Below are 24,650 nucleotides of genomic sequence, written 5' to 3'. Positions count from 1 at the left end.
TTATGCAGGCTTCAGAAAACTTTTAACCTTAGACATATAATAGCCTCTTCTCGCATTATTATTATTATTATTATTATTATTGTTATTATTATTATTATTATTATTATTATTATTATTGTTATTATTATTATTATTAATATTATTATTATTATTATTGTTATTATTATTATTATTATTATTATTATTATTATTATTATTATTATTATTATTATTATTATTATTATTATTATTATTATTATTATTATTATTATTATTATTATTATTATTATTGTTATAACCGTAGATATACTGATACATTACTCTCTCGGTGATAACAGCATTCCGCTTCATTCCTGTGTCTAGCAGTAAGCTTACTTGAGAGTAAGATGAGAAGCTACGTACGACTTCCCAAAAATGCCTGCGTGTTTTTATATATGCGAAGCACCTCTTGCTCGGGGGTATGTTCCGCGGCGTTGGCTTGGTAGTCCGCACTCACACTACGCATGCGCAACTCTTCTCCTTTCCTCTCTCCAACAGCTGCGCGTTACTCTCTCCATTTCTCTACCAGCACCTCCTTGCGCTTCTCCTGTGTTCTCGCTTCTGCTCTCGCAGCGCATGCGCTACTCTCCTCCTCTAGTCTCCTCTCCTTCAAGTGGTAGAGTGCTGCGCGCGTTCAGTCCAGTGCTTGCTTCGGTTGACTCCTCTGAAATGCGGGCTCGACATGCCAAAATTCTCTCCTGCACAGCGCCGCGATGAGCGCCAGCGCATGCGCGTTCCCTCCCCGTCTCTCTCCTCTCCTACGCTGCCCCCCTCTCGCGCGCCTGTCGACCGCGTTCCCCGCTCGCCCTATGAGAATAAACGGCCAGGCCAGAGGGAAGACACAACGCGCGTAGTGTTCCTCTTCGTGTTCAGTGCTCCGGCTTCGCATCGCCTCATGGTCCCCTTTAGCGGGAGATGGTGTAATTTTTTGTTCTTGTTTTTTTCCTTGACTCGGTCAGTGTCCGCATGTTCATTATAGTTTGAGCTAACCAGACTAACTAATCATCTAGCTTTTGCCTACAATATTTACCTTCCCAACAGTGAGCGGAAAGGTTCGACCAAATTCCACCGTTCAACGACTGTTTGTGTTCTTTGAATCTCTGAGGCACTGACTTGTGTGCCTTATATAAGTGTGACCCCGACTGAAAAAAAAACTTCTAAGCAAGTACTACAGCTTACTTAAGACATTTCCGATTTCCATCTCGTGTTCACCTGCTATTTCTCTATCGAGGTGGTTGCACGTATTTGTCCTGGCCAATTCCCAACAGCAGACATATACAAAGGTAGAGAAAGCAGCACGAGAGAGTTGGTGTGACAATATTATTAATAAATGGCGCAGAGTACGCAGACCCAGAAAGAAAGGGTAAACAGTATATACGGTGCGCTATCTAACTCTGCGCTTACCTCTTTACCAAGGACCGACTGCAACTTTACCAAAGACCGACTGCAACAAAATTCACTTCCCACAAATTGTTTATAAAGGAATAGAAAATTGGTATACATGCGGGGTATTGCAGGCACATTTTTCAATAAATTTTAAGCATAAATTTTTCAAGGACGAAATATTTTTGAGAAGTGAACTCTCAGGGGTAGATCAATACAATCGAGAATGCAATACAATCCCGGCCGCCGCGGCCGCATTTTCGACGGAGGCGAACGTGCTTCAGGCCGGTGTGCTTAGATTTAGGTGCACGTTAAAGAACCCCAAGTGTTCGAAATTTCCGGAGCCCTCCACTAATCATATCATGGGTTTAGGACGTTAAACCCCAACAATTATTGTTATTACCATACAGTCGACGGAGAAGAAAGAAAACAAGACGGATTTCGCCTCCGAGTCGCCTTAGGCGAATGCCTAAGGGATCCTGTGAGTTTTTGTATATAGCTCCATGCTACAAACAGCAAGGTTGACGAATTTTTCTTAATTCATTAACCTTTTCTCACTTTGCGGGCTTCCGCGCATGTGATTTTCCGCATTCAGAGTCGAGATCATGGGAAAAAGATAACAAAAAAAAAACATGTTTCCTCGATATACGTGCGAAATGCCTGTAGTAAAACATTATGGTAATGCGGTGAACGCACGACTTGTTGGAAGAGGACTTGAGGCGAAACATGGCCATTTTTAGGCTTTTTAGAACGCTCGAAGCAGCGAAGTTCAACAAACGTTTTCGGTGATACCAGGAAGTACAAACTTCCGTTTCACACTATCGTCCAGGAAGTTCGGGGAGATATCGAGAAAGTGAACGCCATTTCGTTTAAACCGGTTGCATCTTTAACCCTCTACTTTCTAGAACAAACTTTTTCACAGTGCCAAATTTCTCAGTTCACTGCTGGTATCCACGTCCCTCTCGTGTCTACTTCTTTGTGCCATCTACCATTTCAAAATCTGCGTGTTGTTTGCGTTTTCTTTTCTTTTTTAATTATTTTTTCTGACACATCCATATATCTCACATATTTTCTTTATTAGATTTCATATTTATAAGAGACCAATTGTTCTTGACATTACAACCGTCGCCTACTTCTGGCCGATAACATTTCACGCTCTTCACTGACGTTTTGTATCATTTGGAAATGTGTCTCTTTTCTCCCTACGTTTTTCTTGCACATGTGTCATATTGTTCGATGTTTGTCATATGAAAACGAGCTTCCAGTCTTTTTTTTTTTTTTATCACGCGAAATAAGAAAAGCATTCACGTAAAACAGTGAATTCCCAAGTAAGCAAGCAAGCATGTAAATACGCTATAGCTCGTCGTACAATGAGAGAGACATCAAGAAGGAGAGAGGTAGAAAGGTAAACCATAGTGGCGTCCGGTTTGCTACCCTACATACATAAAGATGCGGTAATGAAATGGAGAAGGAATATAGGAAGAGGTGGAGAGGGGGTGGTCTGCACACATACAGGAGTACCCACAGTAGGACTACAATCGGTCACTAAGGTCTGTGTTCGGTGGGGATCGAGAGTCCTCCTACCTGGCGCCTCGTTCCCCAGCTGCCGCGCTCGTGCCGGCCGCGTAGGCGTAGCCCGGGCGCACTTAGGCACCGGCAATCGCCAAGATGGCGGCCAGGGCGCCTCTTTGTCTGGGCGAGCCAAGCGTCGGCTCCGTCCCGCGCTGGCATGTCCGGGCACGCTACGCTGGCGCGCTGCGCAGGCCTACGTCACAACGCAGCGCCATTCCCCATTGGGCCGCTGGTGACATCCTCCTCTCCTACGAGCTAAGATGCGCCCGACGATTCGCTCGTGGCGGCAGATGCTCTCAGGCTAGCGCGAGAGGTTGACGCGCTGCTCTAGCAGGCGGCTTCTCGTTCGTGTGCTCGACCGCTGCCCTTTGTGTGGTAGTCTTAGTCTTAGCGCCGCTGGCAAGCGTACTCGATCGGCCTTGCGGAGTTCCCCTTACGGCCTGCAAGCCTGTGAGTGTCGTACTGTGCTGCATCTTGGGTTAATAAACCCGTTGTTGTTGTTACTATGCCTCGTGCGTGGTTTCTGCGCCGTGTCGGAGAAAACGATGAACCCGGCCGCAGCGTCGTCGCACGCGGCGGCAGTGGAGAACGTCGCGTCCCTAAACGGTAGCGCTCGTAGGTAAGCCTAGTGCAAACCTATCTCCACAGTTCCTAAAGAAATGTCACAACCATAGGCGTGAGCACGAGGGGGGCAAGGGGGGGGGGAGGAGGACCCTCCTTTCCTAATTATCTGAGGGGGCGCCAGGTCAGCCCCATACGTTTACTCCGACGGACCTGTCCCGTCATTCTTTGTGCAAAGCTATGATCATTCAGGCTGATGATGATGATGATGATCATCAAAGTACGCATTTCCTGCCGGAGCCACGCAGGCACCCCTGCGGCACCCCTTCATGCGCCTTTCGCGCAACGGGAGACGGCCGACGCGTTTCATCTATACTTGAGGGGCGAACGTCGGCAGGCCTCGCACGATTTCGCTCGCACATAGAACGTACAAAGCGTGGGGCGATGTTACTGGTTTTGGACTTTATACAGAACATCACGGCGACGGCATGGCAAAAATGAGCCTGGAGTGTCCGTACAATTGACATCGCAATAAACACCGCGGTAGTGCAATGGCAGCTTTCTCTGCTATCGATGGATGATTGCCAGGGTCCCAGAATTTCCTTCTCAGAAAATGTTCAGCTGTAGACCAGTCGGCTCAGTGCGGTCTGTAAAGAGATGCGCTGGATGTCGTATAAGCGCAAGCGCACAAAATATGTCCTATACTTTCTTTTAGACCGAGCTTATCAGGATTCGACTGAGCCAATCGAACTTATGTCTGTGAAGGATCGCAGAAGAATCATATACCAGTTACCACGCCCTTCTGTGTTCGATGCGGAATCCTCCTCAAGTTTATGCTTCACCCGCAGTAATTGCAGAGTAGGAATGTGTCTGTGTCACAGATATATACCCGCTTGCTTGAGTGATAGAGTCAAAGGAGCACTGACAGGAATTTTAAACATTTTCGTATTGTTGCACTAAGTAGAAACACCAGTGTCGAGAAACCTGAAAATAGCATCGTAGCGCCTGCGAATACATTGAATGTATATTTAGCACCGCTACCTCTACAAAAATTTTGGTTGCGATATCGAGGGCGCGGTTTCGCAGTGACGTGTAAACACAGCCTGACGTCACGGGGATACAGCAAATCGCGACGTACTAGCAGAAGCTCTTTCAACTGCTGTCACTCTCACGTGGTGAGTTCGTAAACCCAGTGAACTATGTTGACTCGTAGTGATAATGCCCATTGCGGTGCAGCTGGCATGCAGATGTTAGGCGACGAAAACGTTAAAGTCAAACTAAAATATTTTATGCGTGTTTCCTGGATCCGGTGTGTGGGGAGCGTTAAAACTGCATGCCAAGAAAAGAAAAAAATCTCCCTTTCGCGATTCCACAGAATTATATCAGTGCTCCGTTAAAGGGGCCATGACACGGTCACCCACCAAATTGTAGTTTTCAGCGAAATATAAAAGTAGAGTGTCCATTGTGCCGGTACACGTTGGAAAAATGAACAGTAAAAGAATATTTCATTGCAAAATGAGCACTGCAAGTGGCTCGCTAGAAATCCCGCCCACCGCCGGCGACCACCATTTTGCCATGGCGTGTGTGACGTCATGTGTTTCACGGAGTGAAGTCGTCGTCTTCTACCCAAGTTTCAGCCACTGTAAGCCGTTCAATTTTCAGTGCCAACCTGAAGAAAGCTCTCATAGCTCCATTGCACACGCAGATGACCACGAAACACTACAGACGCTTGAAAAATAAGCAGCTTGTTATGTCAGGCTCGCTTGTTTGCCACTGTTGTCAGACTCTCGGGCCACTCGCGTGTTAATAAAAATGCTCTTTATAAATTAAGTGCCCGACCGAATGCGCTGTAACTTCACCAGCTGTAACTGTAGCCACTGTAACTTCACCAGTTGTGAACGCCCAAGGATTAACCTACATAATACAGGTTATGAGCGAAAATTGGGTGTTATGGCCCCTTTACGTGGTCTTTACATCACTGCAGGGACGTAGGCAAAAATTTGTTTCCAGGGCAGGGGGGGGGGGGCGTCCTTAATCTAAATGGGGGGCCGGGCAGGCAAGTGGGGTCGAGTTTCACTTTACCCTGTATCCAATGGCAGAAAAAATTTCGGGGTGGGGGGGGGGACATGCTCGGTGTGCCACCCCCTGGCTACGCCACAGCACCACCGTATGAAGAGCGGAACCGCACGCAGACCTAAGCTGAAACGTCCATACTGTACTGCGCTACGAAGCTCACTGTTTCATCTGCACTTCTTGATGCAGTTCACGTGTACTTCGGCATAGATACACGACACATAGACACAAATATCATCCGCGTATGTTGACATTTCGGCCGACGTGAGCAGAAATACATGCATAACAACGTTGGAGATTTTGCTCTTGCTATCGCTTATCACGAAATCGCTTGACGTACGAGCTGAGAAATTATACGAAGCAACCTTTTCTTTTACTCCGAGAGTACGCAGCTGACCTACTTTCAGACGGCTTTGTGATAATGAGAAAAAAAAAAGATCACATATTTCCATTTTGCCTCATGTTTTTCCTGCTCTATGTAGATGACGAAGCCGAAACTAAGGTCTATAGAGCCAGTGCAGCATCAACGGAAGCCAGATATATTTTTTCTAGAAAGCCTTGAAATGCAGTGAAACACACAGCGCAAAATTACCACGGGGACACAGGAAGGAAACGTACACCCCGTCGTCACCCCGTCGTAATTTCGCGCTGTGTGTTTCCCTATGCTTCACGAACATGCGCAAGTTCGCCCCTTGAAATACCCGCTAGTTACCATTTCACCGTACTCTTCGTGACCTTGCCGGTTCAAGGGATCAATCTTTTCGGCATAAATGACAGCAAATTGCTGAATTTTACCAGAATCGTGGAGCAGTAGTACTTCGTCCACCTCCCAAGAAATCAGGACTCACGCAGAGTCACGTCTCTCATTACCTCGGGAAGCACCGTACATGCAAACTGTGGGTCCGAGCTGGCAATGCATGATATTGGTGGTACACAATCTCATTCAGAATTCTTAAGAATAGCTTAAGAATTCTTAAGAATAGGTCAGAATAGCCGTCTGTCACAACAATAATATCTCAAGAGTCCCTTTCAATGTGCTGCTTCTCTCGCAGTGACGAGATTTGAATATACTGCGTCTGCTGGCTCGTGTTATTAATAGGGATGTGAGAATATCAAGCTTTCAACGTCGAAACGAATTCGAACATTGAAAACCAAGCGCGAATCGAATAGAATATTTGTCGGATGTTTTCGAAATACGAATACTACAGCTTCTGACTTTTGCAAAACAAAACTTTTTTTCACCGACCAAACATGAAAAAATCACACCATCTCCGCTGAAGGGGACCATGAGGCGATGCGAAGCAGCGTTTCGGCATGTCGAGCCCGCGTTTCAGAGGGGAAGTGGAGAGGGGAAGGGGAGAGGGGAAGGAGAGAGGCGGAAAGTGGAAGAGGAAGGGAAAGGGGAGAGGGTAAGGTGATGGGGAAGTGGGAGAGGAGGTGTGTGTGGAGAGGGTTCGCGCATGCGCAGTAGGGGGGTCACGCCGCACACCACCACCACCGGTCTGAACTCCGCCATAAGATGCTTCGCATCTAAAAAGTTTGTTCTTCAGAAAACAATATACAGGAAATTTATGCGCTGAATAACACTATCGCTTGACAGTACAGCGTATGCAGTTGCTTAATGTTGCCTCGAAGAATGGATATCTGCTTGGTTGGTATTTTCGGGAAGAAGCGACAACGAAAACAGCCGCTCACTAGACACACTAGTGTTGTCGTGTTAATCCTGTCGGCATAGTTTACTCCTCTAAGCATGTTGTATCAAATCGGAGGAGCAACGACAACTGATCGGCACGATGTTCACTGGAGGTGATTCATCTTAGTATAACCTGAAATAATGCTGGGTTTCCTTATATTTAGACATTTCTTCATAATTTCCTCAATGTGCATTACAATTTTGGCACTCTATAGCAATAACCTCCCCGGGCGTCATACACAATGCTATGCTCCGGCCACTGCACTGAAATACTATTATGAATTTGGGGATTCAGACCAACGCTGAATCGTAATTCATTAGCTTGGTCTTGCTAAACTGCCCCAGACACAATTTGTGACGCGTGCGTTTTTCAAGGTAGTTGGAGGGTCCACAGAAAAAAAAAAACGGAATAATATCTGGTTTCTAAAATGGCTGTATGACATGTGAGAAGCGTATTGACGAAATGAAACTGAAAACAGCTCTAGTGTGTCAAAGGACAGCAAAGGAGGAGGCTTTTGATAAAGGCCGATTCGGATTGACCCATTCATGTGAAACGCAGAGTATGCTCTTGTTCGATGACCGATCAGCCGGTCTGAATGAAATAAATTTACACCATCTCCCGTTAAAGGGGACCATGAGGCGATGCAAAGCAGCGTTTCGGCATGTCGAGCCCGCATTTCAGAGGGGGAGTGGAGAGGGTTTGCGCATGCGCAGCAAGGGTGGTCACACCGCACAACACCCCACCACCACCGGTTTGAACTCCGCCAAATGATGCTTGGCATCTAATAAACCTCACAGAGCACCGTCCTCTGCTTTTCTTTCTTCTTCCTATTTTCCGTTAATGCGCTGCATCATTCAGAGTGGCCTTCAGTCACGCGTCGCACTCGGTTAAAAGGGTCATGAATTACCCTTCGGGCTTGGCGAGAAAACACATCCTGCGGATAGCAGACACTGATATGAACATCTCCGCCAAAGATTACAGCCGTGCTCGGCAAGGAGAGTTTGCAAGAGAAGCGCAAAGTAGCCATTTTCTCAGGCGCCCTCTTTTCATGCAGAGGCCTGGGCTCGCTCTATTCGGAGCTGCCGGCTCCTGCAGTTTGACGAGGAACAGCAGATAGCATGCGATTGGCCAACAGCCGACATAAATCAAGACCGGCGTATAGATAAGATGCGCGTTTTGCCACGGAGTGCCGCCCCGCGCCGCCGCCGCGCTCCATAGAGCTGCAAACATTACACAGTGAGCCACACTCGCGCACAGGAATCACAACGGGGGAGGCCGATCGCGTTTCATTACGCGCGCTGACGTAACTTGTTTCCCCGTGGCTATCTTCCCTGTGTAGCTTCCAGCGCGCCCGCGTCACGAGAGAAGAGAGAAAGTGTTTAAAGAGCGCAACAAACCCCTGTAACAGTGCAGCGTTGGGCGAGTTGGTGCATAGCTTAACAAAATATTTGTGGCGCAACTGCGACAAGGAAGAAAATCGAGAGAATACAGGATGGGACGCCCGACTTTCAACTATAGTCGGATACAACTTTAGAAGGCAGGAGAGGCCCCGCCCAGACGAACGAAGCGCGGCAGCCGATCGCCTCCGCGACTAAAGAAATAGTCCCGCTTATGCACTCGGCCACACTCGGCAATGTTCTCCGGAGGCGGGGTTACCGGCCGTGCGGCTCATGACGTCAGACTGGAGTGCGCACCTGTTGGTTCAGGCTTCTGTGCATCTGCCTTTGAGGAGGAAATGCCGCGGACTTCTAAAGTTGTATCCGACTATAGTTTATTTACCGCACATCACCCAAATATATATATATATTTCCAAATATGCGCACAAAGATAGGGCACAGCACAAGCAAACAATCGCACATCCCATAGAAAAAGACTATCGGATAGCACAATGAAAAAAAGAACTGTCGCACAGTGCTATCTAAAAATAGGCATTTACTCTTGTACAAAGAGATCGAAGGGACACTGACGCATCCGTCCCCCTTCTTCTGTATGTGATACGCCTCAGGTACTTCACGTGCTAACGTCTCCCTGCTTCTTCCTATCACACGCGTTTCTCCGAACAGTGGTGCGCAGCGTGCGAAGCACATTGCAACGGCAGGTGGGAACCCACAACATTCCTCATCGATAATATATGCTCCCTAAGCGTTGAATTTCACAAACAACACCCACCATGCAACGCAGAACTGGCCGGGCGTGCTTCTTTTCGAATGAAAGCTAGGCTTTTTGATAATAAATGAGGACACAAAGCTACGAGAGCTTGTTGGGCGTCGTGAAAACCACTGCGACGTCATGTTCGAAACTTTTTTTTTTCAAATTGTGGGCAATATTGTGCATGAAAGGCACAACCAGCGGTCTCTTTTTCTGCACGGCCTCGGACTGTCTGCTGCATGCTTTAAACTTCCGGAGCAAAGATTCGGACGCACTGATTGAGACCACCGAAGGGAAGCCGGCTGCAACCAGCCTTGAAATCTGTACCTTAAGAATGTCGTCCATGGTGTGCTCGCACGACTTCAACAATGCTTACCGGAGACGCACTGTCGCAACGGCTCTTTTCACATTTTTCGAGTGTGCAGATTCATAAGGCAGGAGGTCCTTAGCACGGGGACTGTACATCCAGCACGAATGTGTAGGCGTATCACATACAGAAGATGGGGAGGGATGCGTCCGTGTACCTTCAATACCTTTGTACAAGAGTGAATGCCTATTTTTAGATAGCGCTGTGCGATAGCTTTTTTTCTTTTTTTTTTTTTTGCTATGCGGTAGTCTTCTTCTATGGGCTATGCGATAGTTAGGTTGTACTGTGCCCTCTCTTTGTGCGCATATCGGGAAATATATGTTTGGGCGATGTGCGGAAAATAAACTAGCTGAAAGTCTGGCGCCCTATCCTGTCTTCTCTCGTTTTTTGCATCCTTGTCTCAGTTGAGCCACAAATATTGTGTTCAGCTCTGCAGCAACTCGCCTAACGCTACACTCTGTTACAGGGCTTTGTCGAGCTCTTTAAGCGCTTTCTCTCTTCTCTCGTGATAAATGATCGCGCTGGAAGCTACACAGGGAGGGATAGCCAGGGGATAGTCGGTGCGCGTCGTGACCCTGAGCGCACGTTATGAAACTCGATCGGTCTCTCCCGTTGTGATTCCTGTGCGCGAGTGTGGCTCACTGTGTAATGTTTCCAGTACTATGGAACGCGGCGCCGTCACGTGGCGGCACTCCGTGGCAAGTAGCGCATCCGATCTTACCGCAACTCTTGTTTTATGTCGGCTGTTGGCCAATCGCATGCTATCTGCTGTTTCATGTCAAACAGCAGGCGCCGGCAGCTCCGAAGACAGCTCCGAAGAGAGCGATGATTAGTTAAAAATTGGCCGCGTATCTGCGTGCTTCGCTGCAAATGTCGTCTAAAGACGATAGAAAAGGCGCTGCGTGAGATATGGACGCCATCTGACAATACGTCGGGAAACATGAATGCTGTGTTGCGGGCTGGTAGTCCCGAAGCAGCAGCAGGCGAAGACCGGCGGTGACCAACGCGACCGGCGGGGACGCCAGCCAGCCCGAACACGCGGTTTGGCGCGAAGCGCTGAAGCAGAAGAAACGTCCGCACTCAACGAGTACTCTCCACACACTCTTTTATTTACACGTCGCCTGGGTAAAACAGGAATGCCAGAGCGGCGCCCCATGGCATTCGTACAGTGCAATAGAGAACCGAAACCGAAACACAACAATGAGCTCGTGCAGAGGGCACGGAGGAAGGCAAGTTTCAGCGCAGTCGCATTTTCAGCGCAGCTTAAGAAACTAGGGTGTTTAGAATTACGTATGTATGCATTTTCTATTAAAGGAACACACCACCTAATACTTACCTAGTGATTTTGCGCCTCAAATATGCGTAATGTTTGCTTTTTGATCGACAATGTACACAAGTAGGAACCTAGTCAGTTGTTCAAGATGGCTGGCCCTTGGGCAAGTGGTTCAACTTTGGCCGAGTGGCTGAATAGAGTGACGTGCCGACAAACAGAAAGACAGAAAGACAGACCAAAATTTCTCCGTTTAATTATCCCAAGAAAGACTATCGTATTTAAAATTGCTAAGTGTGCAAAATTCTCTACTTCGCAATTCTACAGCCTAATGTGCCAGCGTCGCAAGGATTTGGACAGAGCGACGCTGAATCACGGGTGTATACAGCTTACATGTCACCCGTCTTAGGATGTTTAAGAAATATTCCTCAGAAGCGAAATATTTACCGTAAAACTTACCTATAAGCACAATCAATGAAGGCAGATAAAGAAGTAAATCCATAGAACCTGTATTTTTTCACCTGCTGAAGCACCACGAGTGAAGAAACTGTGCGCTTTCTCGGTTCTCCAGTTGACGTCTGACGTCCTTCATTCAAGAAAGGAGACATTTTCTACAAGAAAATACAAGAAAAACAACTACAGAATTGGATGTATGTGTCTGTTTTTTTTTTTACTTCTGATCGCTGCGTGTTCGTTAGAGTGCAGAGCAGCCAATGCGTTGCTTCCATCAAAAGGTGTCGCGACGTTGAATGTCTGGAATTATCTCGTTACTTTTATTTATTTATTTTTTTAGAGTGAGTTCAACACCAAATGCGACAGCGAAAAGACCAATAGGTTGTATACCAGTGCGTAAACACGAACGTAAACGTTTATGCCATTTCCTATCAAAAAAGCATGTCCTCCTCTCCCCCAGCTCCCACCACACTCTATACGTCTCGTGACTTTCACATTTCCTTTCGTGTTTGGACTTCTCTGTGGTGGACATTAAGATATGCATATGCTAGTTTCTCTAAAATCGACGATTCTGTGTATTTTCTAGTATAATTGTAGTGGGTGCTCAGACAATTGATTCGACGCTCGACTCTCTACGGAAACGCGGAAGTCTGGGGTGGTTGTCCTCGCCCACCAACCGACCGACGCGGTCTCCAATGACCACGGAGCAAGAATTCTTGAGGAGGCGAAACTGCGCTCGCTCGGGCGTCCTAATAAAGTCACGGAATCGGGCACAGCGCTCACGCGCCCTCTGTCGTGAGGGTCCGCTAGCGGAGAAGAAAAATGCGCGCGTCCCTCTCACCGAGCTCTCCGACGAAGCTCGTCGGTTCAAGGCCATCCTTCGCCGATTCGCCGTTAGCGCTTCACGCCCGAATGATGTGTTTTTGTGCGTCCTCGCCGGCTCCAAATTATAACGGGACTGCGTTAAAGAGCTCGTTTCGCAGAAATACCGGTGTCGGCGTCGCTGAGGCTAGCAATTGAGAAGGCCATGCGCACGGAGCCCGATTACGCTATCGCGTTCTACTCTTAAAGGCGAAGCGCACTCCAAGTTTTTTCGGTAAATTAACGAGAAAAATGGCGTCACATACAGGAAAATTACCACCGCGATATATTTTGTACAATGCGAAATCTATCATTTTTGATAACGTGAACTCAATGAGTTAGGTATAATTTATTTCAACGAATGATGGGACTTACCCTATATGCCATCAATCCAGATTTAGGTTGCTGCGGCGGCTGCATTTAGATGGAGGCGAAATGCAAAAACCCGTGTGCTTACATTTAGGTGCACGTTACAAAACCCCAGGTGGTAGAAATTTCACGTTGTCTTTTTTTTTTAGAACAGCAGACAGGTAGCTGGGACAACGCGGAAAGATTGAAGGCGCGGCGTCTCGCAACAACACTGGCCATTTCGGTTTGTCAGGGGGAACTTCGGCACCAAGCTCGCCATAACAGCTCCGCATGTCTATGTCACTGTCCGAGAAGTGCTTCTCGCAAACGTAGTCACGAGGCGTCAGCTGTCGGTCTTTTCTTGGTATGGCGCTAGCCCACGCTTCCAATCTCACTGGGTTACTATGAACTTTGAAGGTAATTACCTTCTCCTTGCAGGAAGCGTACCCGCTGGTGCAGTTCGGCACGAAACATTTCCGCCCCATCCTGAAGAAGCACTGGTCGAAATCTGCAAAGCACTCTCCTTCGTCGCGGCGTGAAAAGCGCGCGCAAATATTGAGGAGTCGGCGCCGCAGGCGCAACGCGCGGAAGTCACCGAGAGGGCTAAAGAGAAAGAAAACCAGCAAATCGCGAAGGGAACTTTCCCTTCCAAGGCCACCTACGCATGCGCGCGCACAACATGCGAGCAAGGAGCGAGGGGCACGTGCATGCGGCGGCAGACGTCGTCTGCTCAGGGGCCACTACTAGCAGTTCGTTTCAAGCGCTGTGCGGCCTATAATTCTGGCAGTATCGATTAGGAACTGCAGCTAAAATATCTGTCATATCTACCGATTGATGTTACAGAGAGAAATCTTAGAAATTTTACATTGCACGAGGCGCTATCGCGATTTTTAGGCGTCGCGTCCATAGAAGAGCATGTAAAAGATGGCAACAGGCCGAAAGCGTCATCTGTCGTGCTTCGGCGTAACCGCATTCCGCCGTGACGCTATCGCGCCGCCCTCGCGCGCTGCCGCGGCCGAGAGATTCTCCTCCTCAAATACTTCTTTCTCCGTGCCAATGACGTCTTTCTTTAGATCAGCTGACTTGAGAACAGGCTTACAGACACCTTGCATCAGGTGCACTCAAATTCTGTCTCCCTCCCTCTCTTCTACTTATCTATCTCTCTGCTTTCACCCTGTTTCTCTCACTTCCACTTCCTCATCTCGTCTCAGTGCAAGGAAGAACAGGTGAGTCCGTCTGGTTGATATCTATCTATCTATCTATCTATCTATCTATCTATCTATCTATCTATCTATCTATCTATCTATCTATCTATCTATCTATCTATCTATCTATCTATCTATCTATCTATCTATCTATCTATCTATCGATCTGTCTGTCTGTCTGTCTATCTATCTATCTATCTATCTATCTATCTATCTATCTATCTATCTATCTATCTATCTATCTATCTATCTATCCTTCGAATGAAATTGTCCGCTGTAGAACTGGCCCATAATGGTCTGCTACAGGCCACGGAGAGCAGGGCTTTCGCAGAGGAAACGCGCCCTGTCTGTGTTCCTGCGTGGTAATGTTATTGGCGCCAAATTTATGATTGATATAAACGCGTAAGATTCTTTAGGTTTGAGAGCTCAGGGATATCCGGTGCGGCACAACTTACTTTAGTGAAGACGCCTATTTAAAGTGGAAGATTGTGAGTCGGTTCCTTGTATAAATGAATATGGCTAATCATCTCTGTATATATAAGCTCTGGAAGCAGGTGTCTACGCGTATGAATGAACGCTTCTGCGATGTTTAGGAGTAAACGTGCAGCAAATATCCCGGCAAGTCGAAGGTGGCGCAGTGGTATAGTGTCGGTTTTAAAATATATAGGTTATATTTCACATGTAAGACATTAAGCTTTCATGGACGGAATCTGGCCCTCACCGGTAAAGTCGATGTCGGTTTCGCCTTTTTTTAAAGGCGAAAGCCTCATTATGCCTCGTATGATTCGACAAATCCGGAGTAGTTGGTGTGAACAAGAATGTGTCGAAAAAGATACGTCAGAGCATAATGCCCCATTGACGTCACGCTGTGACGTCACGAGGATGTCGCGAGACGCTGAAATTTTTGACGCCATGAATGACGAAACAAAAATACAAGTTGGGCTAGTTGGTATGTATTCATTTTATCAAGAAAAACAGCGCACAAAAAAACTTACACAAGAAACGGAGGCAGCGCTGTGTGTCATTCCTCTCTTGTCAACGTTTTTTTTTTTTTGCGCGCTGTTTTTATTCAGAAAATGAATGACGTCACCCGATGACGCATGTGACACGACATCGCCACCTGGCTGAAGGTGGACCGATCCCCGAAGTAGTGAAACAGTGGGTAAGGTGCACAAAGCTTCGAAAGGGAGCAACAATGCAATCGAATGAGAGCGTCAGAAGTAATTGAGCAGAGGCTTCCACCTGTGTTTGCCTTAGCGTTTAGTAAAGGAACTGTGAACTTTTTCGTTTTGTTTTGTAGCTCTAGAAAAGTTCGCCTGAAGATCATGTGATACGTCATTTACCTTACAGACGTCATCGAGCCGGAACGCCTTGAACAGAAACAAAAGAACATTTCGGGGCATTTCGACACGTAAACGGTTTGACCGCATAACCTCTCGTTTCAACAGAAGTTTGCAGTTTTCTTGTGTCGTGATGTGTGCATATGTATTTGATGCGCAGAGCATACATGATTGTCCGTTTCAAATAAACGGTATTTGGAAGCGCGGCGGCAGTCCTGTCGTATTGTTTATTTTGTCCTCGTCGCTTGCGCTGTTTACATGCCATTCTGCGCGAAAAGTTTATTTCGCATCACGACGATTTAATTGTTTATGACATTGGGCAAACTTTCGAAAACAAAAAAAAACAAGCAGTGCGCAATGAACACGGCTGATGCGGCGGCAGCGACCTTACAAATGGCATTTTTTGTTAATGAACAAGTTTTGTTTAGTGATGTCTGATTTTCGCAATATTTCTCTCAAACTTGACGTTACTTATTGCGGAGCATTGTTTTGGAAATACACTCAGATTCCAGAAGCAGTTCTTGGACCAATATTTTCAGGGCTAAAGCTAGGAGGATAACGCTAGTTGAGTAAAGTGTACGGCATAGAATTTTTTGTATAAACTACGTTAGGATAAAATATTGTTGCCGGCCATTCCCTGCATTCAAGAACGCGGGCCATCACAAACAAAAGAATGGTCCAGACAGGCGACTGACATTGACACATTATAATGTGTCAATGTGTTGTTATAATGTTGTTATATGTGTTGTTCAATGTGTTGTTATAATGTATAATGTGTCAAAAAGTGTATATTGTATAATGTGTCAAAAAGTGTTGCAGGATCCCTCTATAGAGGGGCCCTGCAAGACATTTTCAGCATTGTCAGAAAATGCTGCTGATCGGTAGTCGAGGCTCCGGAGAACACGTGAGCCAAACGTTAGGGCGCAGCACTCGGCCTGGAATTTACGGTTATTTCTCCAAATCAGCTAAAAACCATCCCCTCTTCTTTCTACAAAGATGTCATATACCCAAATGACCGCACCATATACCCGAATTCACGGCCATTGGCTGATTTGAGCATCGTGGGCTGCACAGTTACCGCGGCCGTCGCGAGAGGCCGCCACGTGCCCGCGCGAGCGCTCGCGATCACACTGAACGTAAGCCGTGCGTTCGAAGGAAAAAAAACGTGCTCGAGGTCACGACGCGCGCGTGACGTAACTTCTTACCCCCGTGCGATCCCTCCCTGCTTAGCTTTCAGCGCGCTCGTCGGGACGAGAGGAGAGAGAAAGCAGTTACAGCGTGGACAGATCCCTGTAACTCCGCTCGTACTTGACGGATTCTAAAAATTTTTGCGGTGGTCGATTCATGAGGCAATAAACTTCTTTAATGAAGCCATTTGATGGTTAGTTGGAAAAGTGTTGCAGGGATCCTCTAAACACTGCCAATATAATTAGATTGTTTTTGTAACTGCGCATTCTTTAAATTCTACTGCTTTACGGTAAGGAGCCGTTCGCACGTGCCTGGTTCCTACTCGCTGCAGGTACTCCTGGAATCCTGCAAAGTAAACTGAGTGCCGCTATCCGACGTCAAAGTCACGGGGAATCCAAATCTGCAAGAGTTCATGTAGGCATGAAATGGTTGCTTCAGTGGTGGTTCAGAAACAATTCTGGCCATTTTGAATGCGCATCCACCACCACGAGGTACATCACTCCCGTTATTGAGCCGGCAAAGTCTACATGCAGTCGCTGCCAAGGGGGCGTAGGCCAGGCCCAAGGATGCAAAGCACTTGCGGTGGAAAATTGCAATTAGACCCGCACGCTGCACAAGACGCTGTGAAGCGTTCAATGTCACTGTCGATAGTAGGCCACCAAACATGGCTCCTTGCTTGTTCTTTCGCGCGCACGACACCTGGGTGACCTTGGTGCAACTCGTCCAAAATGAATGTGCGAAGTTTTTCGGGAATGAGTACATGCATTCGAAGCATAATGCATCCTCGATGTAGTCAGTTGCAGTCGTCTATGAAAAAATTACACCATCTCCCACTCAAGGGAACTACGAGGGGATGCGAAGCAGCATTGGGGGCGCACACCAAGTTTCCGTTACGTTCACTCGGCGTTTCCGTTAGTGTGCGAGGTTTGTCTCTAGCGTTTGTGTTATCATTACGTTGTGTTTGTGCGCTGCTTTCCGTTAGCGCTGAGTGAACAAGTGCCGCAGACGTTGACGTTACAACTCATCTGAATGGGAGCGAAGCAAGAATTACGGAAGCCGACCAAGCGCACGCGCTTATATACACATGAAATGGGGGAGATAGAGGTGAGTGGGTTACAGGCTGCGGCGCGGCCGCATCACGTGGGAGGAGAGGCCGCGCCACGGCTGCAGCGCGGGGGGAGAGAGAAGGTGACCGAACGCCTCCGTAAAGGAGGAGAGTGTAAGAGAGAGTAGGCGCATGCGCAGTGGAGCGCGGACGCCACCACCGACCACGGACACAGCTCCAAGCAAAAGCTGCTTCGCATCTAAAAAGCGTTTGATTTCCTCTGGGACGCTACGTGGCCAGCCTGACAATATACTGCGTCCCTGTACGCAGTGTAGCATCGTGTGAGGTTTCGCGAGCTATGTCATTGCTGTTGATCGGCATAGTGTCAAAGCGAAGGTCACAAAAATATTCTTCCTGATCTTCGACAGACGGCTGCGCTATCGATAGCCTCGGCAAACAGTCTGCGTCAGCGTTCTGCGCAGAAGGCCGGAACTTCAATGAGAAAGAATAGGCCAAAAACACAACCGCCCATCGCTGTAGTCTTGCGGCGGCAATTGGCGGTACGCCAGTTTTGCGCCGAAAAAAGTAGCCAACGGTCTGTGGTCCGTGAGCAAAGCAAAATGCCTTGCATACAGGTAATAGCGAAACTATTTAACAGCGAACACAAGAGCTAAGGCTTCTTTTTCTCGTTGGCAATAACCTTTCTCAGCGCGGCTCAGGGTGCGTGATGCATAGGCTACTGGCTTGACGTGACCGTCTTGAAAGACATGTGACAAAACAGCACCTACCCCGTCAGCCGACGCATCAGAAGATAACTGTAGGGGTAGGCCTGGACAGTAGTGCACCAAGATGGGAGCAGAGGAAAGCAACCGCTTGATATGCTGGAAGGCGCGTTTGCACGCTTCATTCAAGTCTCATGCAATGTCCTTCTGTAGGAGCCTGTTTAAGGGAGAGAGTACAGTGGATAAGTTGGGAATAAACTTTCCGTAGTAATTGATAAGACCAAGCAGTGACTGCAGTTTCGACTGCGAGTCCATTTCTACCTGCTGACACGCCCTGTTGAAATCAATTCTGGAAAATTGTTGTCCGCCAGCGAGGGCTGCAAACAACTCGTCGGGCTTAGGCAACGGGTAATGCTCTACGTCTAGTATAGGGTACAGGTTCAGCTAGTAATCTCCGCATACTCTTATACCAGAAGACGTGCGCCGATTTCGCCGGCGAGGGATGCAATAACTTCATGGGCTCTCCAAGAAAGAAAGAAAGAAAGAAAGAAAGAAAGAAAGAAAGAAAGAAAGAAAGAAAGAAAGAAAGAAAGAAAGAAAGAAAGAAAGAAAGAAAGAAAGAAAGAAAGAAAGAAAGAAAGAAAGAAGTAGGAAAAGAAAGAAATAGAAAGAGAGAAAGAAAGAGTTCCTTGGCGAAAAAAAGTTTTGTTGAGGCGAAATTCGAACTTTTCGTTGAGGCAAAATTCGAACAGTTTCGCTGCAAGGGCGAAGCAATGAATGCGATAGCAATGAATTGTAGCGTTGTGCGAAGTAAGCCGGCTAACTCTTCAATCCGATGTGGCGTAACTCTGCAAAACAGTTTCGTAAGGGAATACGGCCACTCCAGGGAGAGCAGCGGTTTTCGTGCAGTTCGTTGCCGCAACACGAAACGGTGAAAGCACAGCACGTAGAAGATTATACGAACCGTTTGCTGATGTCTGCCGAGATAGCGCGCGTGGCAACGCTCGCGACCCCCTGCGTCCCTTCATGCTTCTTTGACCCACGAAGGACGGGCGGGGCGTTTCCCGTCTGCTTGAGGAGCAATCGACGGCAAGCCTCGCACGCGCAGTGATGTTATCGCGTGCGCCCTCAGTGCAATAGAGATGACTGACTCGTTTCCATGGCCTCCGAGATTAGCCGGCGGGGCGCGCCGCCGGCTAATCTCGGAGGCCATGCTCGTTTCATCTCTGCTTCAGCAGCGTTCGTCGCCAGCGCTGGCGAGCTTCTACACAGGGTTGCCACTGACTTTCGAGTAAATGTCGCCAAACAACGAACAGAAAGTCGCCATTTTTTTAGAAATTTCGCCAAAAAAGTCGCCATTCTAGATGCGTGCGGCATATCCTAGTAATAGGAATTTTCCCTGATGTATAGCCCCGTAGAATACAGTGCCATTCAAAGCCCTTAAAGTATCTTGACATTTCTCAATGCCAGGCGCATCGCCCCTTCACCATGGGCGTGCTTGGTGCACCTGGTTCTCCGACTAGCAGCAAGATGTGCGCGGAGGCGCAAGTACGAAAGGATAAAACGCTCATGATATCCTTCCATCCCTGTCCGCTCGTTTCAAAGGTAAAAGTGCGGTAAACCTTGGGCGAAAGCCGCGAAGGCGTTGTTTGTAGACAGCTTTACATCCCCTCATATGAAAAAAAAAAGGATTAGCAGGTTTATTGAAAGTAGTAAGACAGAATTCTTACAGGTATCGTTCATTAGTGAGTCTTATACCTTTCAGTGTGAACTAATACGATACCGGACGCCACTGTCCCTTTCATACATAATCACTTATATCTACTCGCGTCAATCCAGTGCGTTATAATTGAACAGGTAGAGATTGCAAAATGTTATATAGCAATTGTTTTCATTGCACACGCTCACCGAGAACAGTAGAAAATGCCTGAATAAATAATTTTTTATTGCACGAACACCCGCGTATCCGCCCATCTTCGCTATACGAGCTCGATTAGGGGATACTGCAGCGGTGAATAGGTCGCCAAGCTATTCATAATAGTTGGAGCTTTGGCGGAACAAATGGCCGGAACACACGACCAACCCGTCATCTAGCCCCTTCAGAAGCGAAACTTTAGCGAAGCTCTGAAGCATATAGATGAATCTAGATGAATTGAGTTAGAAGCATCTAGATGAATTGAGGAGATACACACGAGTTACAGGACGGACATACAGAACGGCGCGTAATGTGCACCTCAAAACCCAGAAAAATACAAAGAATAGTGCCGCTCATTTGTTGGGAAGGTACTGAGCTTAAGATGCATAACTCAGTGGAGACCTAAGCTGAAAATCGCCAAAAATTGGCCATGTCGCCATTCATAATTTTAGGTCGCCACGGGCCTCTCAAATTCGCCAATTTGGCGAAAAGTAGCCACCATTGGCAACCCTGCTTCTACACGCCAGTAGAACATACCATGCCCGGGGTTATTTTATCGATTTGTAATATATACGGAACGTGACGGTGACGGCAAAAACTTGTCGTGAGTGTCTATATGATTGCTGACGCAATAAAAACAATGACGCGAAGACAGTCATGTGCGGGCCAGGCCGCGCAAGAAGTCCACTGGCCTCTTGCGGGCCGCGACCCACCTGTTTAAGGCCCCTGCTCTAGGGAGCGTCGTGGGAGGTGCAACGCCCCAAAATAGAGTTAACGTCTACCTTTAAAGAGATTTATATACGTGCCAATTGGTAAGGACTCTCCTAAAAGAGCAACGGGTAACGCTTCGTTTTTTCTTAGCGTTTACTCACTAATTGTTGCCGAGAAGTAAAAGACCGACGTCAGTGCTTACTTAAAAAAAATCTTAGGGGCGTCAATGCGAAATGGGTTAAAGCTAAGTGACATGTCTCGCTTGAAGACGACGACAACGATGTGCGCGCGCGAATGCACTGGCGCTGTGGCACGAGCGTAATTCTGGTGTCGAACGCTAGCCTTTCGCGCTGCGGTCAGCAGTAGAAGCTGAATTGGACCGACTGCAAAGTCAAGGCATAATCGAGCCTGCGCAGCATTCGAATTGGGCAACACCTCTCGTACTTGTTCGAAAGAAAAATGGCTCGTTGCGAATATGCGGCGACTACCGCTGCACAGTGAACCAGGTATCGAAGAAGGCAGACTACCCACTTCCAACAACAGATGAAGTCCTTAGCCACTTGAGGGGAGGCAAGGTATTCAGCACCCTGGATTTGGCACAAGCATACCAGCAACTTCACGTAACGCCAGAGACAGCAGAGATATTGACCCTGAACACGCTGAAAGGGCTTTACAAGGTCAAACGATTGCCTTTTGGAATCTCTGCAGCTCCAGCCATTTTTCAACGCTTTATGGAGACTATGCTGTATGGCATCACAGGCGTTTGCGCATACCTAGATGACGTGATCATCAGTGGAAAAGACGCCACTGAACACGCCGAGAGACTGGAAGAAGTTCTGAAGAGGCTGCGCAATTGCAACCTTCGTCTCGGCAAAAACAAGTGCTGTTTTGCAGTGCGAGAAGTTTCTTTTCTGGGACACCAAATTGACGAGACAGGCGTCCACACCAACGAAGAGAAAGTTCGAGCAATAACGGAGGCTCCAGCACCAAACTGCAAGCAAGCACTTCAATCATTTCTCGGAATGCTGGCTTTCTACGACAGGTTTTTGAAGGCAACAATTGCCAGCTGTCACTACCAGCTCCTTCAGAAGGACGCCACGTGGAGATGGGAGACCAAGCATCTAGAAGCATTCGATAAACTTAAGGGATTGCTTCTCAGTCAGACCGTACTGGCACACTACGACGAACAGAAGGAGCTTCTCGTCTGATGCGACGCTTCACCATACGGCATAGGAGCTGTTCTGTCTCAACGTGATGGCCAGAATAGAGAGGCGCCAATCGCTTTCGCATCTCGGACGCCAGGGACAGCGGAACTCAATTATGCTTAGTTGGACAGAGAAGGCCTTGCCGTAGTGTTTGCAGCCCACAAGTTCCACAAGTATATCGCGGGAAGAAAGGTGACTTTCGTCACGGACCATCAACCGCTGCTCGGCATACTGGGTCTAGGGAAGCCAACGGCTCAAGTCCTCTCACCACGGATGACCAGATGGTGCATCAGGTTGTCGGCCTATGACTACAACATTGTCTACAGGCATGGCAAGAACCATCAAAACGCCGACGCGTTGAGCCGTTTACCACTACCAGAACGTTTCGATGAACCCTGGCCACCAGGCGACGTACTACTGTTCGAAGCTTTGTCAAGACCTCCGTTTACTGCTACATAGCATGTTTGACACAACAAGACAGCATCCTGCAGATGTTGTACAAGGCAGTGCAGGATGGCACAGTGGAGAAACTCACTGGAGATCAGTTCGCTCCTTACCGACGACGAGCGACCGCACTAGCATTTCATCGCGAGTGCCTCACAGTTGGATCACGGGTGATCATACCCAGCTCAGCACGATCCCACGTTCTGGCTTTTCTGCACGCTGGTCACCGAGGCATGGTAGGCATGAAGAAGTGCGCAAGGAGCTACGGATGGTGGCCCGGAATCGACAAGGTGATCGAGGAAACAGTGCGACAGTGCCGTGAATGCCTTTCAACGCAGAAGAGCCCACCCAAAGCTCCCATTCTCTCCTGGGACCGTCCCAAGACACTATGGCACACGGTGCACGTTGACTTCGCGGGCCCACTACTCGGGCGAACCTACTTCGTTGTTGTTGACGCACACACAAAGTGGGTAGAAGTCCGGCACGTGACGCAAGCAACATCCACGGTTGTCATCGATGTGCTACGAAGCATCTTTCCGACGTTTGGCATCCCCTGAAAGGTCGTCTCCGACAACGAAAAAAATCACAGCATATCCACGGAGTGAATGATGATGAGTGGGCGAAGCTGCGGAGGTTCATCGGTAAACCGTGAATCTTCCGTGAATTCTGCCCAGTACATCATCACCGACGTGAGATCGGGCGCGTTTATACTAAAGGTTCGATGAGTTATGACGACTTGCAGCTCACTTTAATTTTACATGTACGCTGTGAATTTTCATTGTTTAGAAAACCATTGCTTTAGAAAACATCTGGCGTCTTTCGTTAAGCAGCTGGCGTCTTTTCGTTTTGCTTTAGAAACATCTGGCGTTTTTTCGTTTTGCTTTTACAAAACATCTGGCGTCTTTCGTTGGTTTATTTCATCAATCAACGGCGTTTTGAACAAAATTTTTATTGTTTAATCACGCACAGGAGAAATCTCACCAGGCACTATCTTGGAGGTAAACAATGGCTGCTAATGGGAATGAGAGACAGAAGAAGTCGGCTTTTAGCTAACACTTACACTTCTACTTCTACTAACGTTTCCTACTGGAACATGCCAATGGATGCTAATGGGGAATGAGAGACAGAAGAATTCGGCTTTTAGTTAACGCGCACGCTGCGAATTTTTTATTGTTCAACAACGCACAGGAAAAATCTCCCACCGGCACCACCTTGGAGGTCAAAGCGTAAGACTTGTTACGCACTACGACTACGACTACGAGGGACGAACGGGTGCCGCCTTAAGGAGCTTCGCCCCTAAAAGCCTTTATTTCCAACGAGATAAGGCAGTTCTATACGGCAAATGGCATACAGGCTACAACATCGCCAGCGTACACCCCTGCCACAAATGGCCAGACAGAACGCTATGTGACAGAGCTTAAGAGAGCACTCCTGAGGGATACAGGCAGGTTGGCAGCACACAACCATCCACACAGCTACAGAAATGTCACTTGCGAGAGCGATGTTTCGACGAGAGCTTCTATGTCCTCTCGATCTTCTAAAGCAGGAGACGGAGATACAAATTCGTGGGTGCCAGGAGACCTTGACGAAATCCCGTCGTTTCGCAGTAGGAGAGAAAGTGCTCATCCGACAGTTTTTGAAAAAGCCAGATTGGATTGAAGGCGAAATACTGCGCCGCGTCGGACCACGATCCTGGCTTGAAAAAAGCAACCACGGAAAGGTTCGGTGTCACCTCACCATATGAGGAAAACGAGCCAGACCGGACACACAACCCAATCACCAACAGATTGGAGCGTAGCAGATGATTTCTCGGACACAACGTCAGAAGAGACGCCGTCGAGTTCTGCTGCTCAACGGCCTGACTCGCTCAACATGCAAAGCAACCCTCCCTCGCAACCGTCGACCTCGACGTCACAAGCAAGATACACACGGCAACTGCCACCACCAGAGGTTAGGCGGCCTCCAGACCGCTATGGAGACGTCGTCTAAGGGGGGAAGAATTGACATGTCTCGCTTGAAGACGACGACAACGAAGTGCGCGCGCGAATGCACTGGCGCTGTGACACGAGCGTAATTCTGGTGTCGAACGCTAGCCAGTTGTGACTCCAACGCCTAAGCTGCGCTTGT

At 47.9% G+C, this 24,650-nt stretch overlaps 2 protein-coding genes across 2 annotated transcripts in view; both read left to right on the top strand.

The window, feature by feature from the left end:
- LOC119374828 (DNA-directed RNA polymerase III subunit RPC6) overlaps positions 1 to 24,650 on the top strand; it is a 339,724-nt gene that overhangs the window by 17,258 nt on the left and 297,816 nt on the right. The gene's annotated exons all lie outside the window — the stretch shown is intronic.
- LOC119375012 (uncharacterized protein K02A2.6-like) lies at positions 22,571 to 23,080 on the top strand. Its single transcript, XM_037645211.1, has one exon. The coding sequence runs from the start codon at positions 22,571 to 22,573 to the stop codon at positions 23,078 to 23,080; it is 510 nt and encodes a 169-aa protein (XP_037501139.1).

Source organism: Rhipicephalus sanguineus, chromosome 11, assembly GCF_013339695.2.
Source record: "Rhipicephalus sanguineus isolate Rsan-2018 chromosome 11, BIME_Rsan_1.4, whole genome shotgun sequence".
In the NCBI taxonomy this organism is placed as follows: Eukaryota; Metazoa; Arthropoda; class Arachnida; order Ixodida; family Ixodidae; genus Rhipicephalus; species Rhipicephalus sanguineus.
The sequence above is the reverse complement of the archived record's forward strand: the minus strand, read 5'-3'. Positions and strand labels throughout refer to the sequence as shown.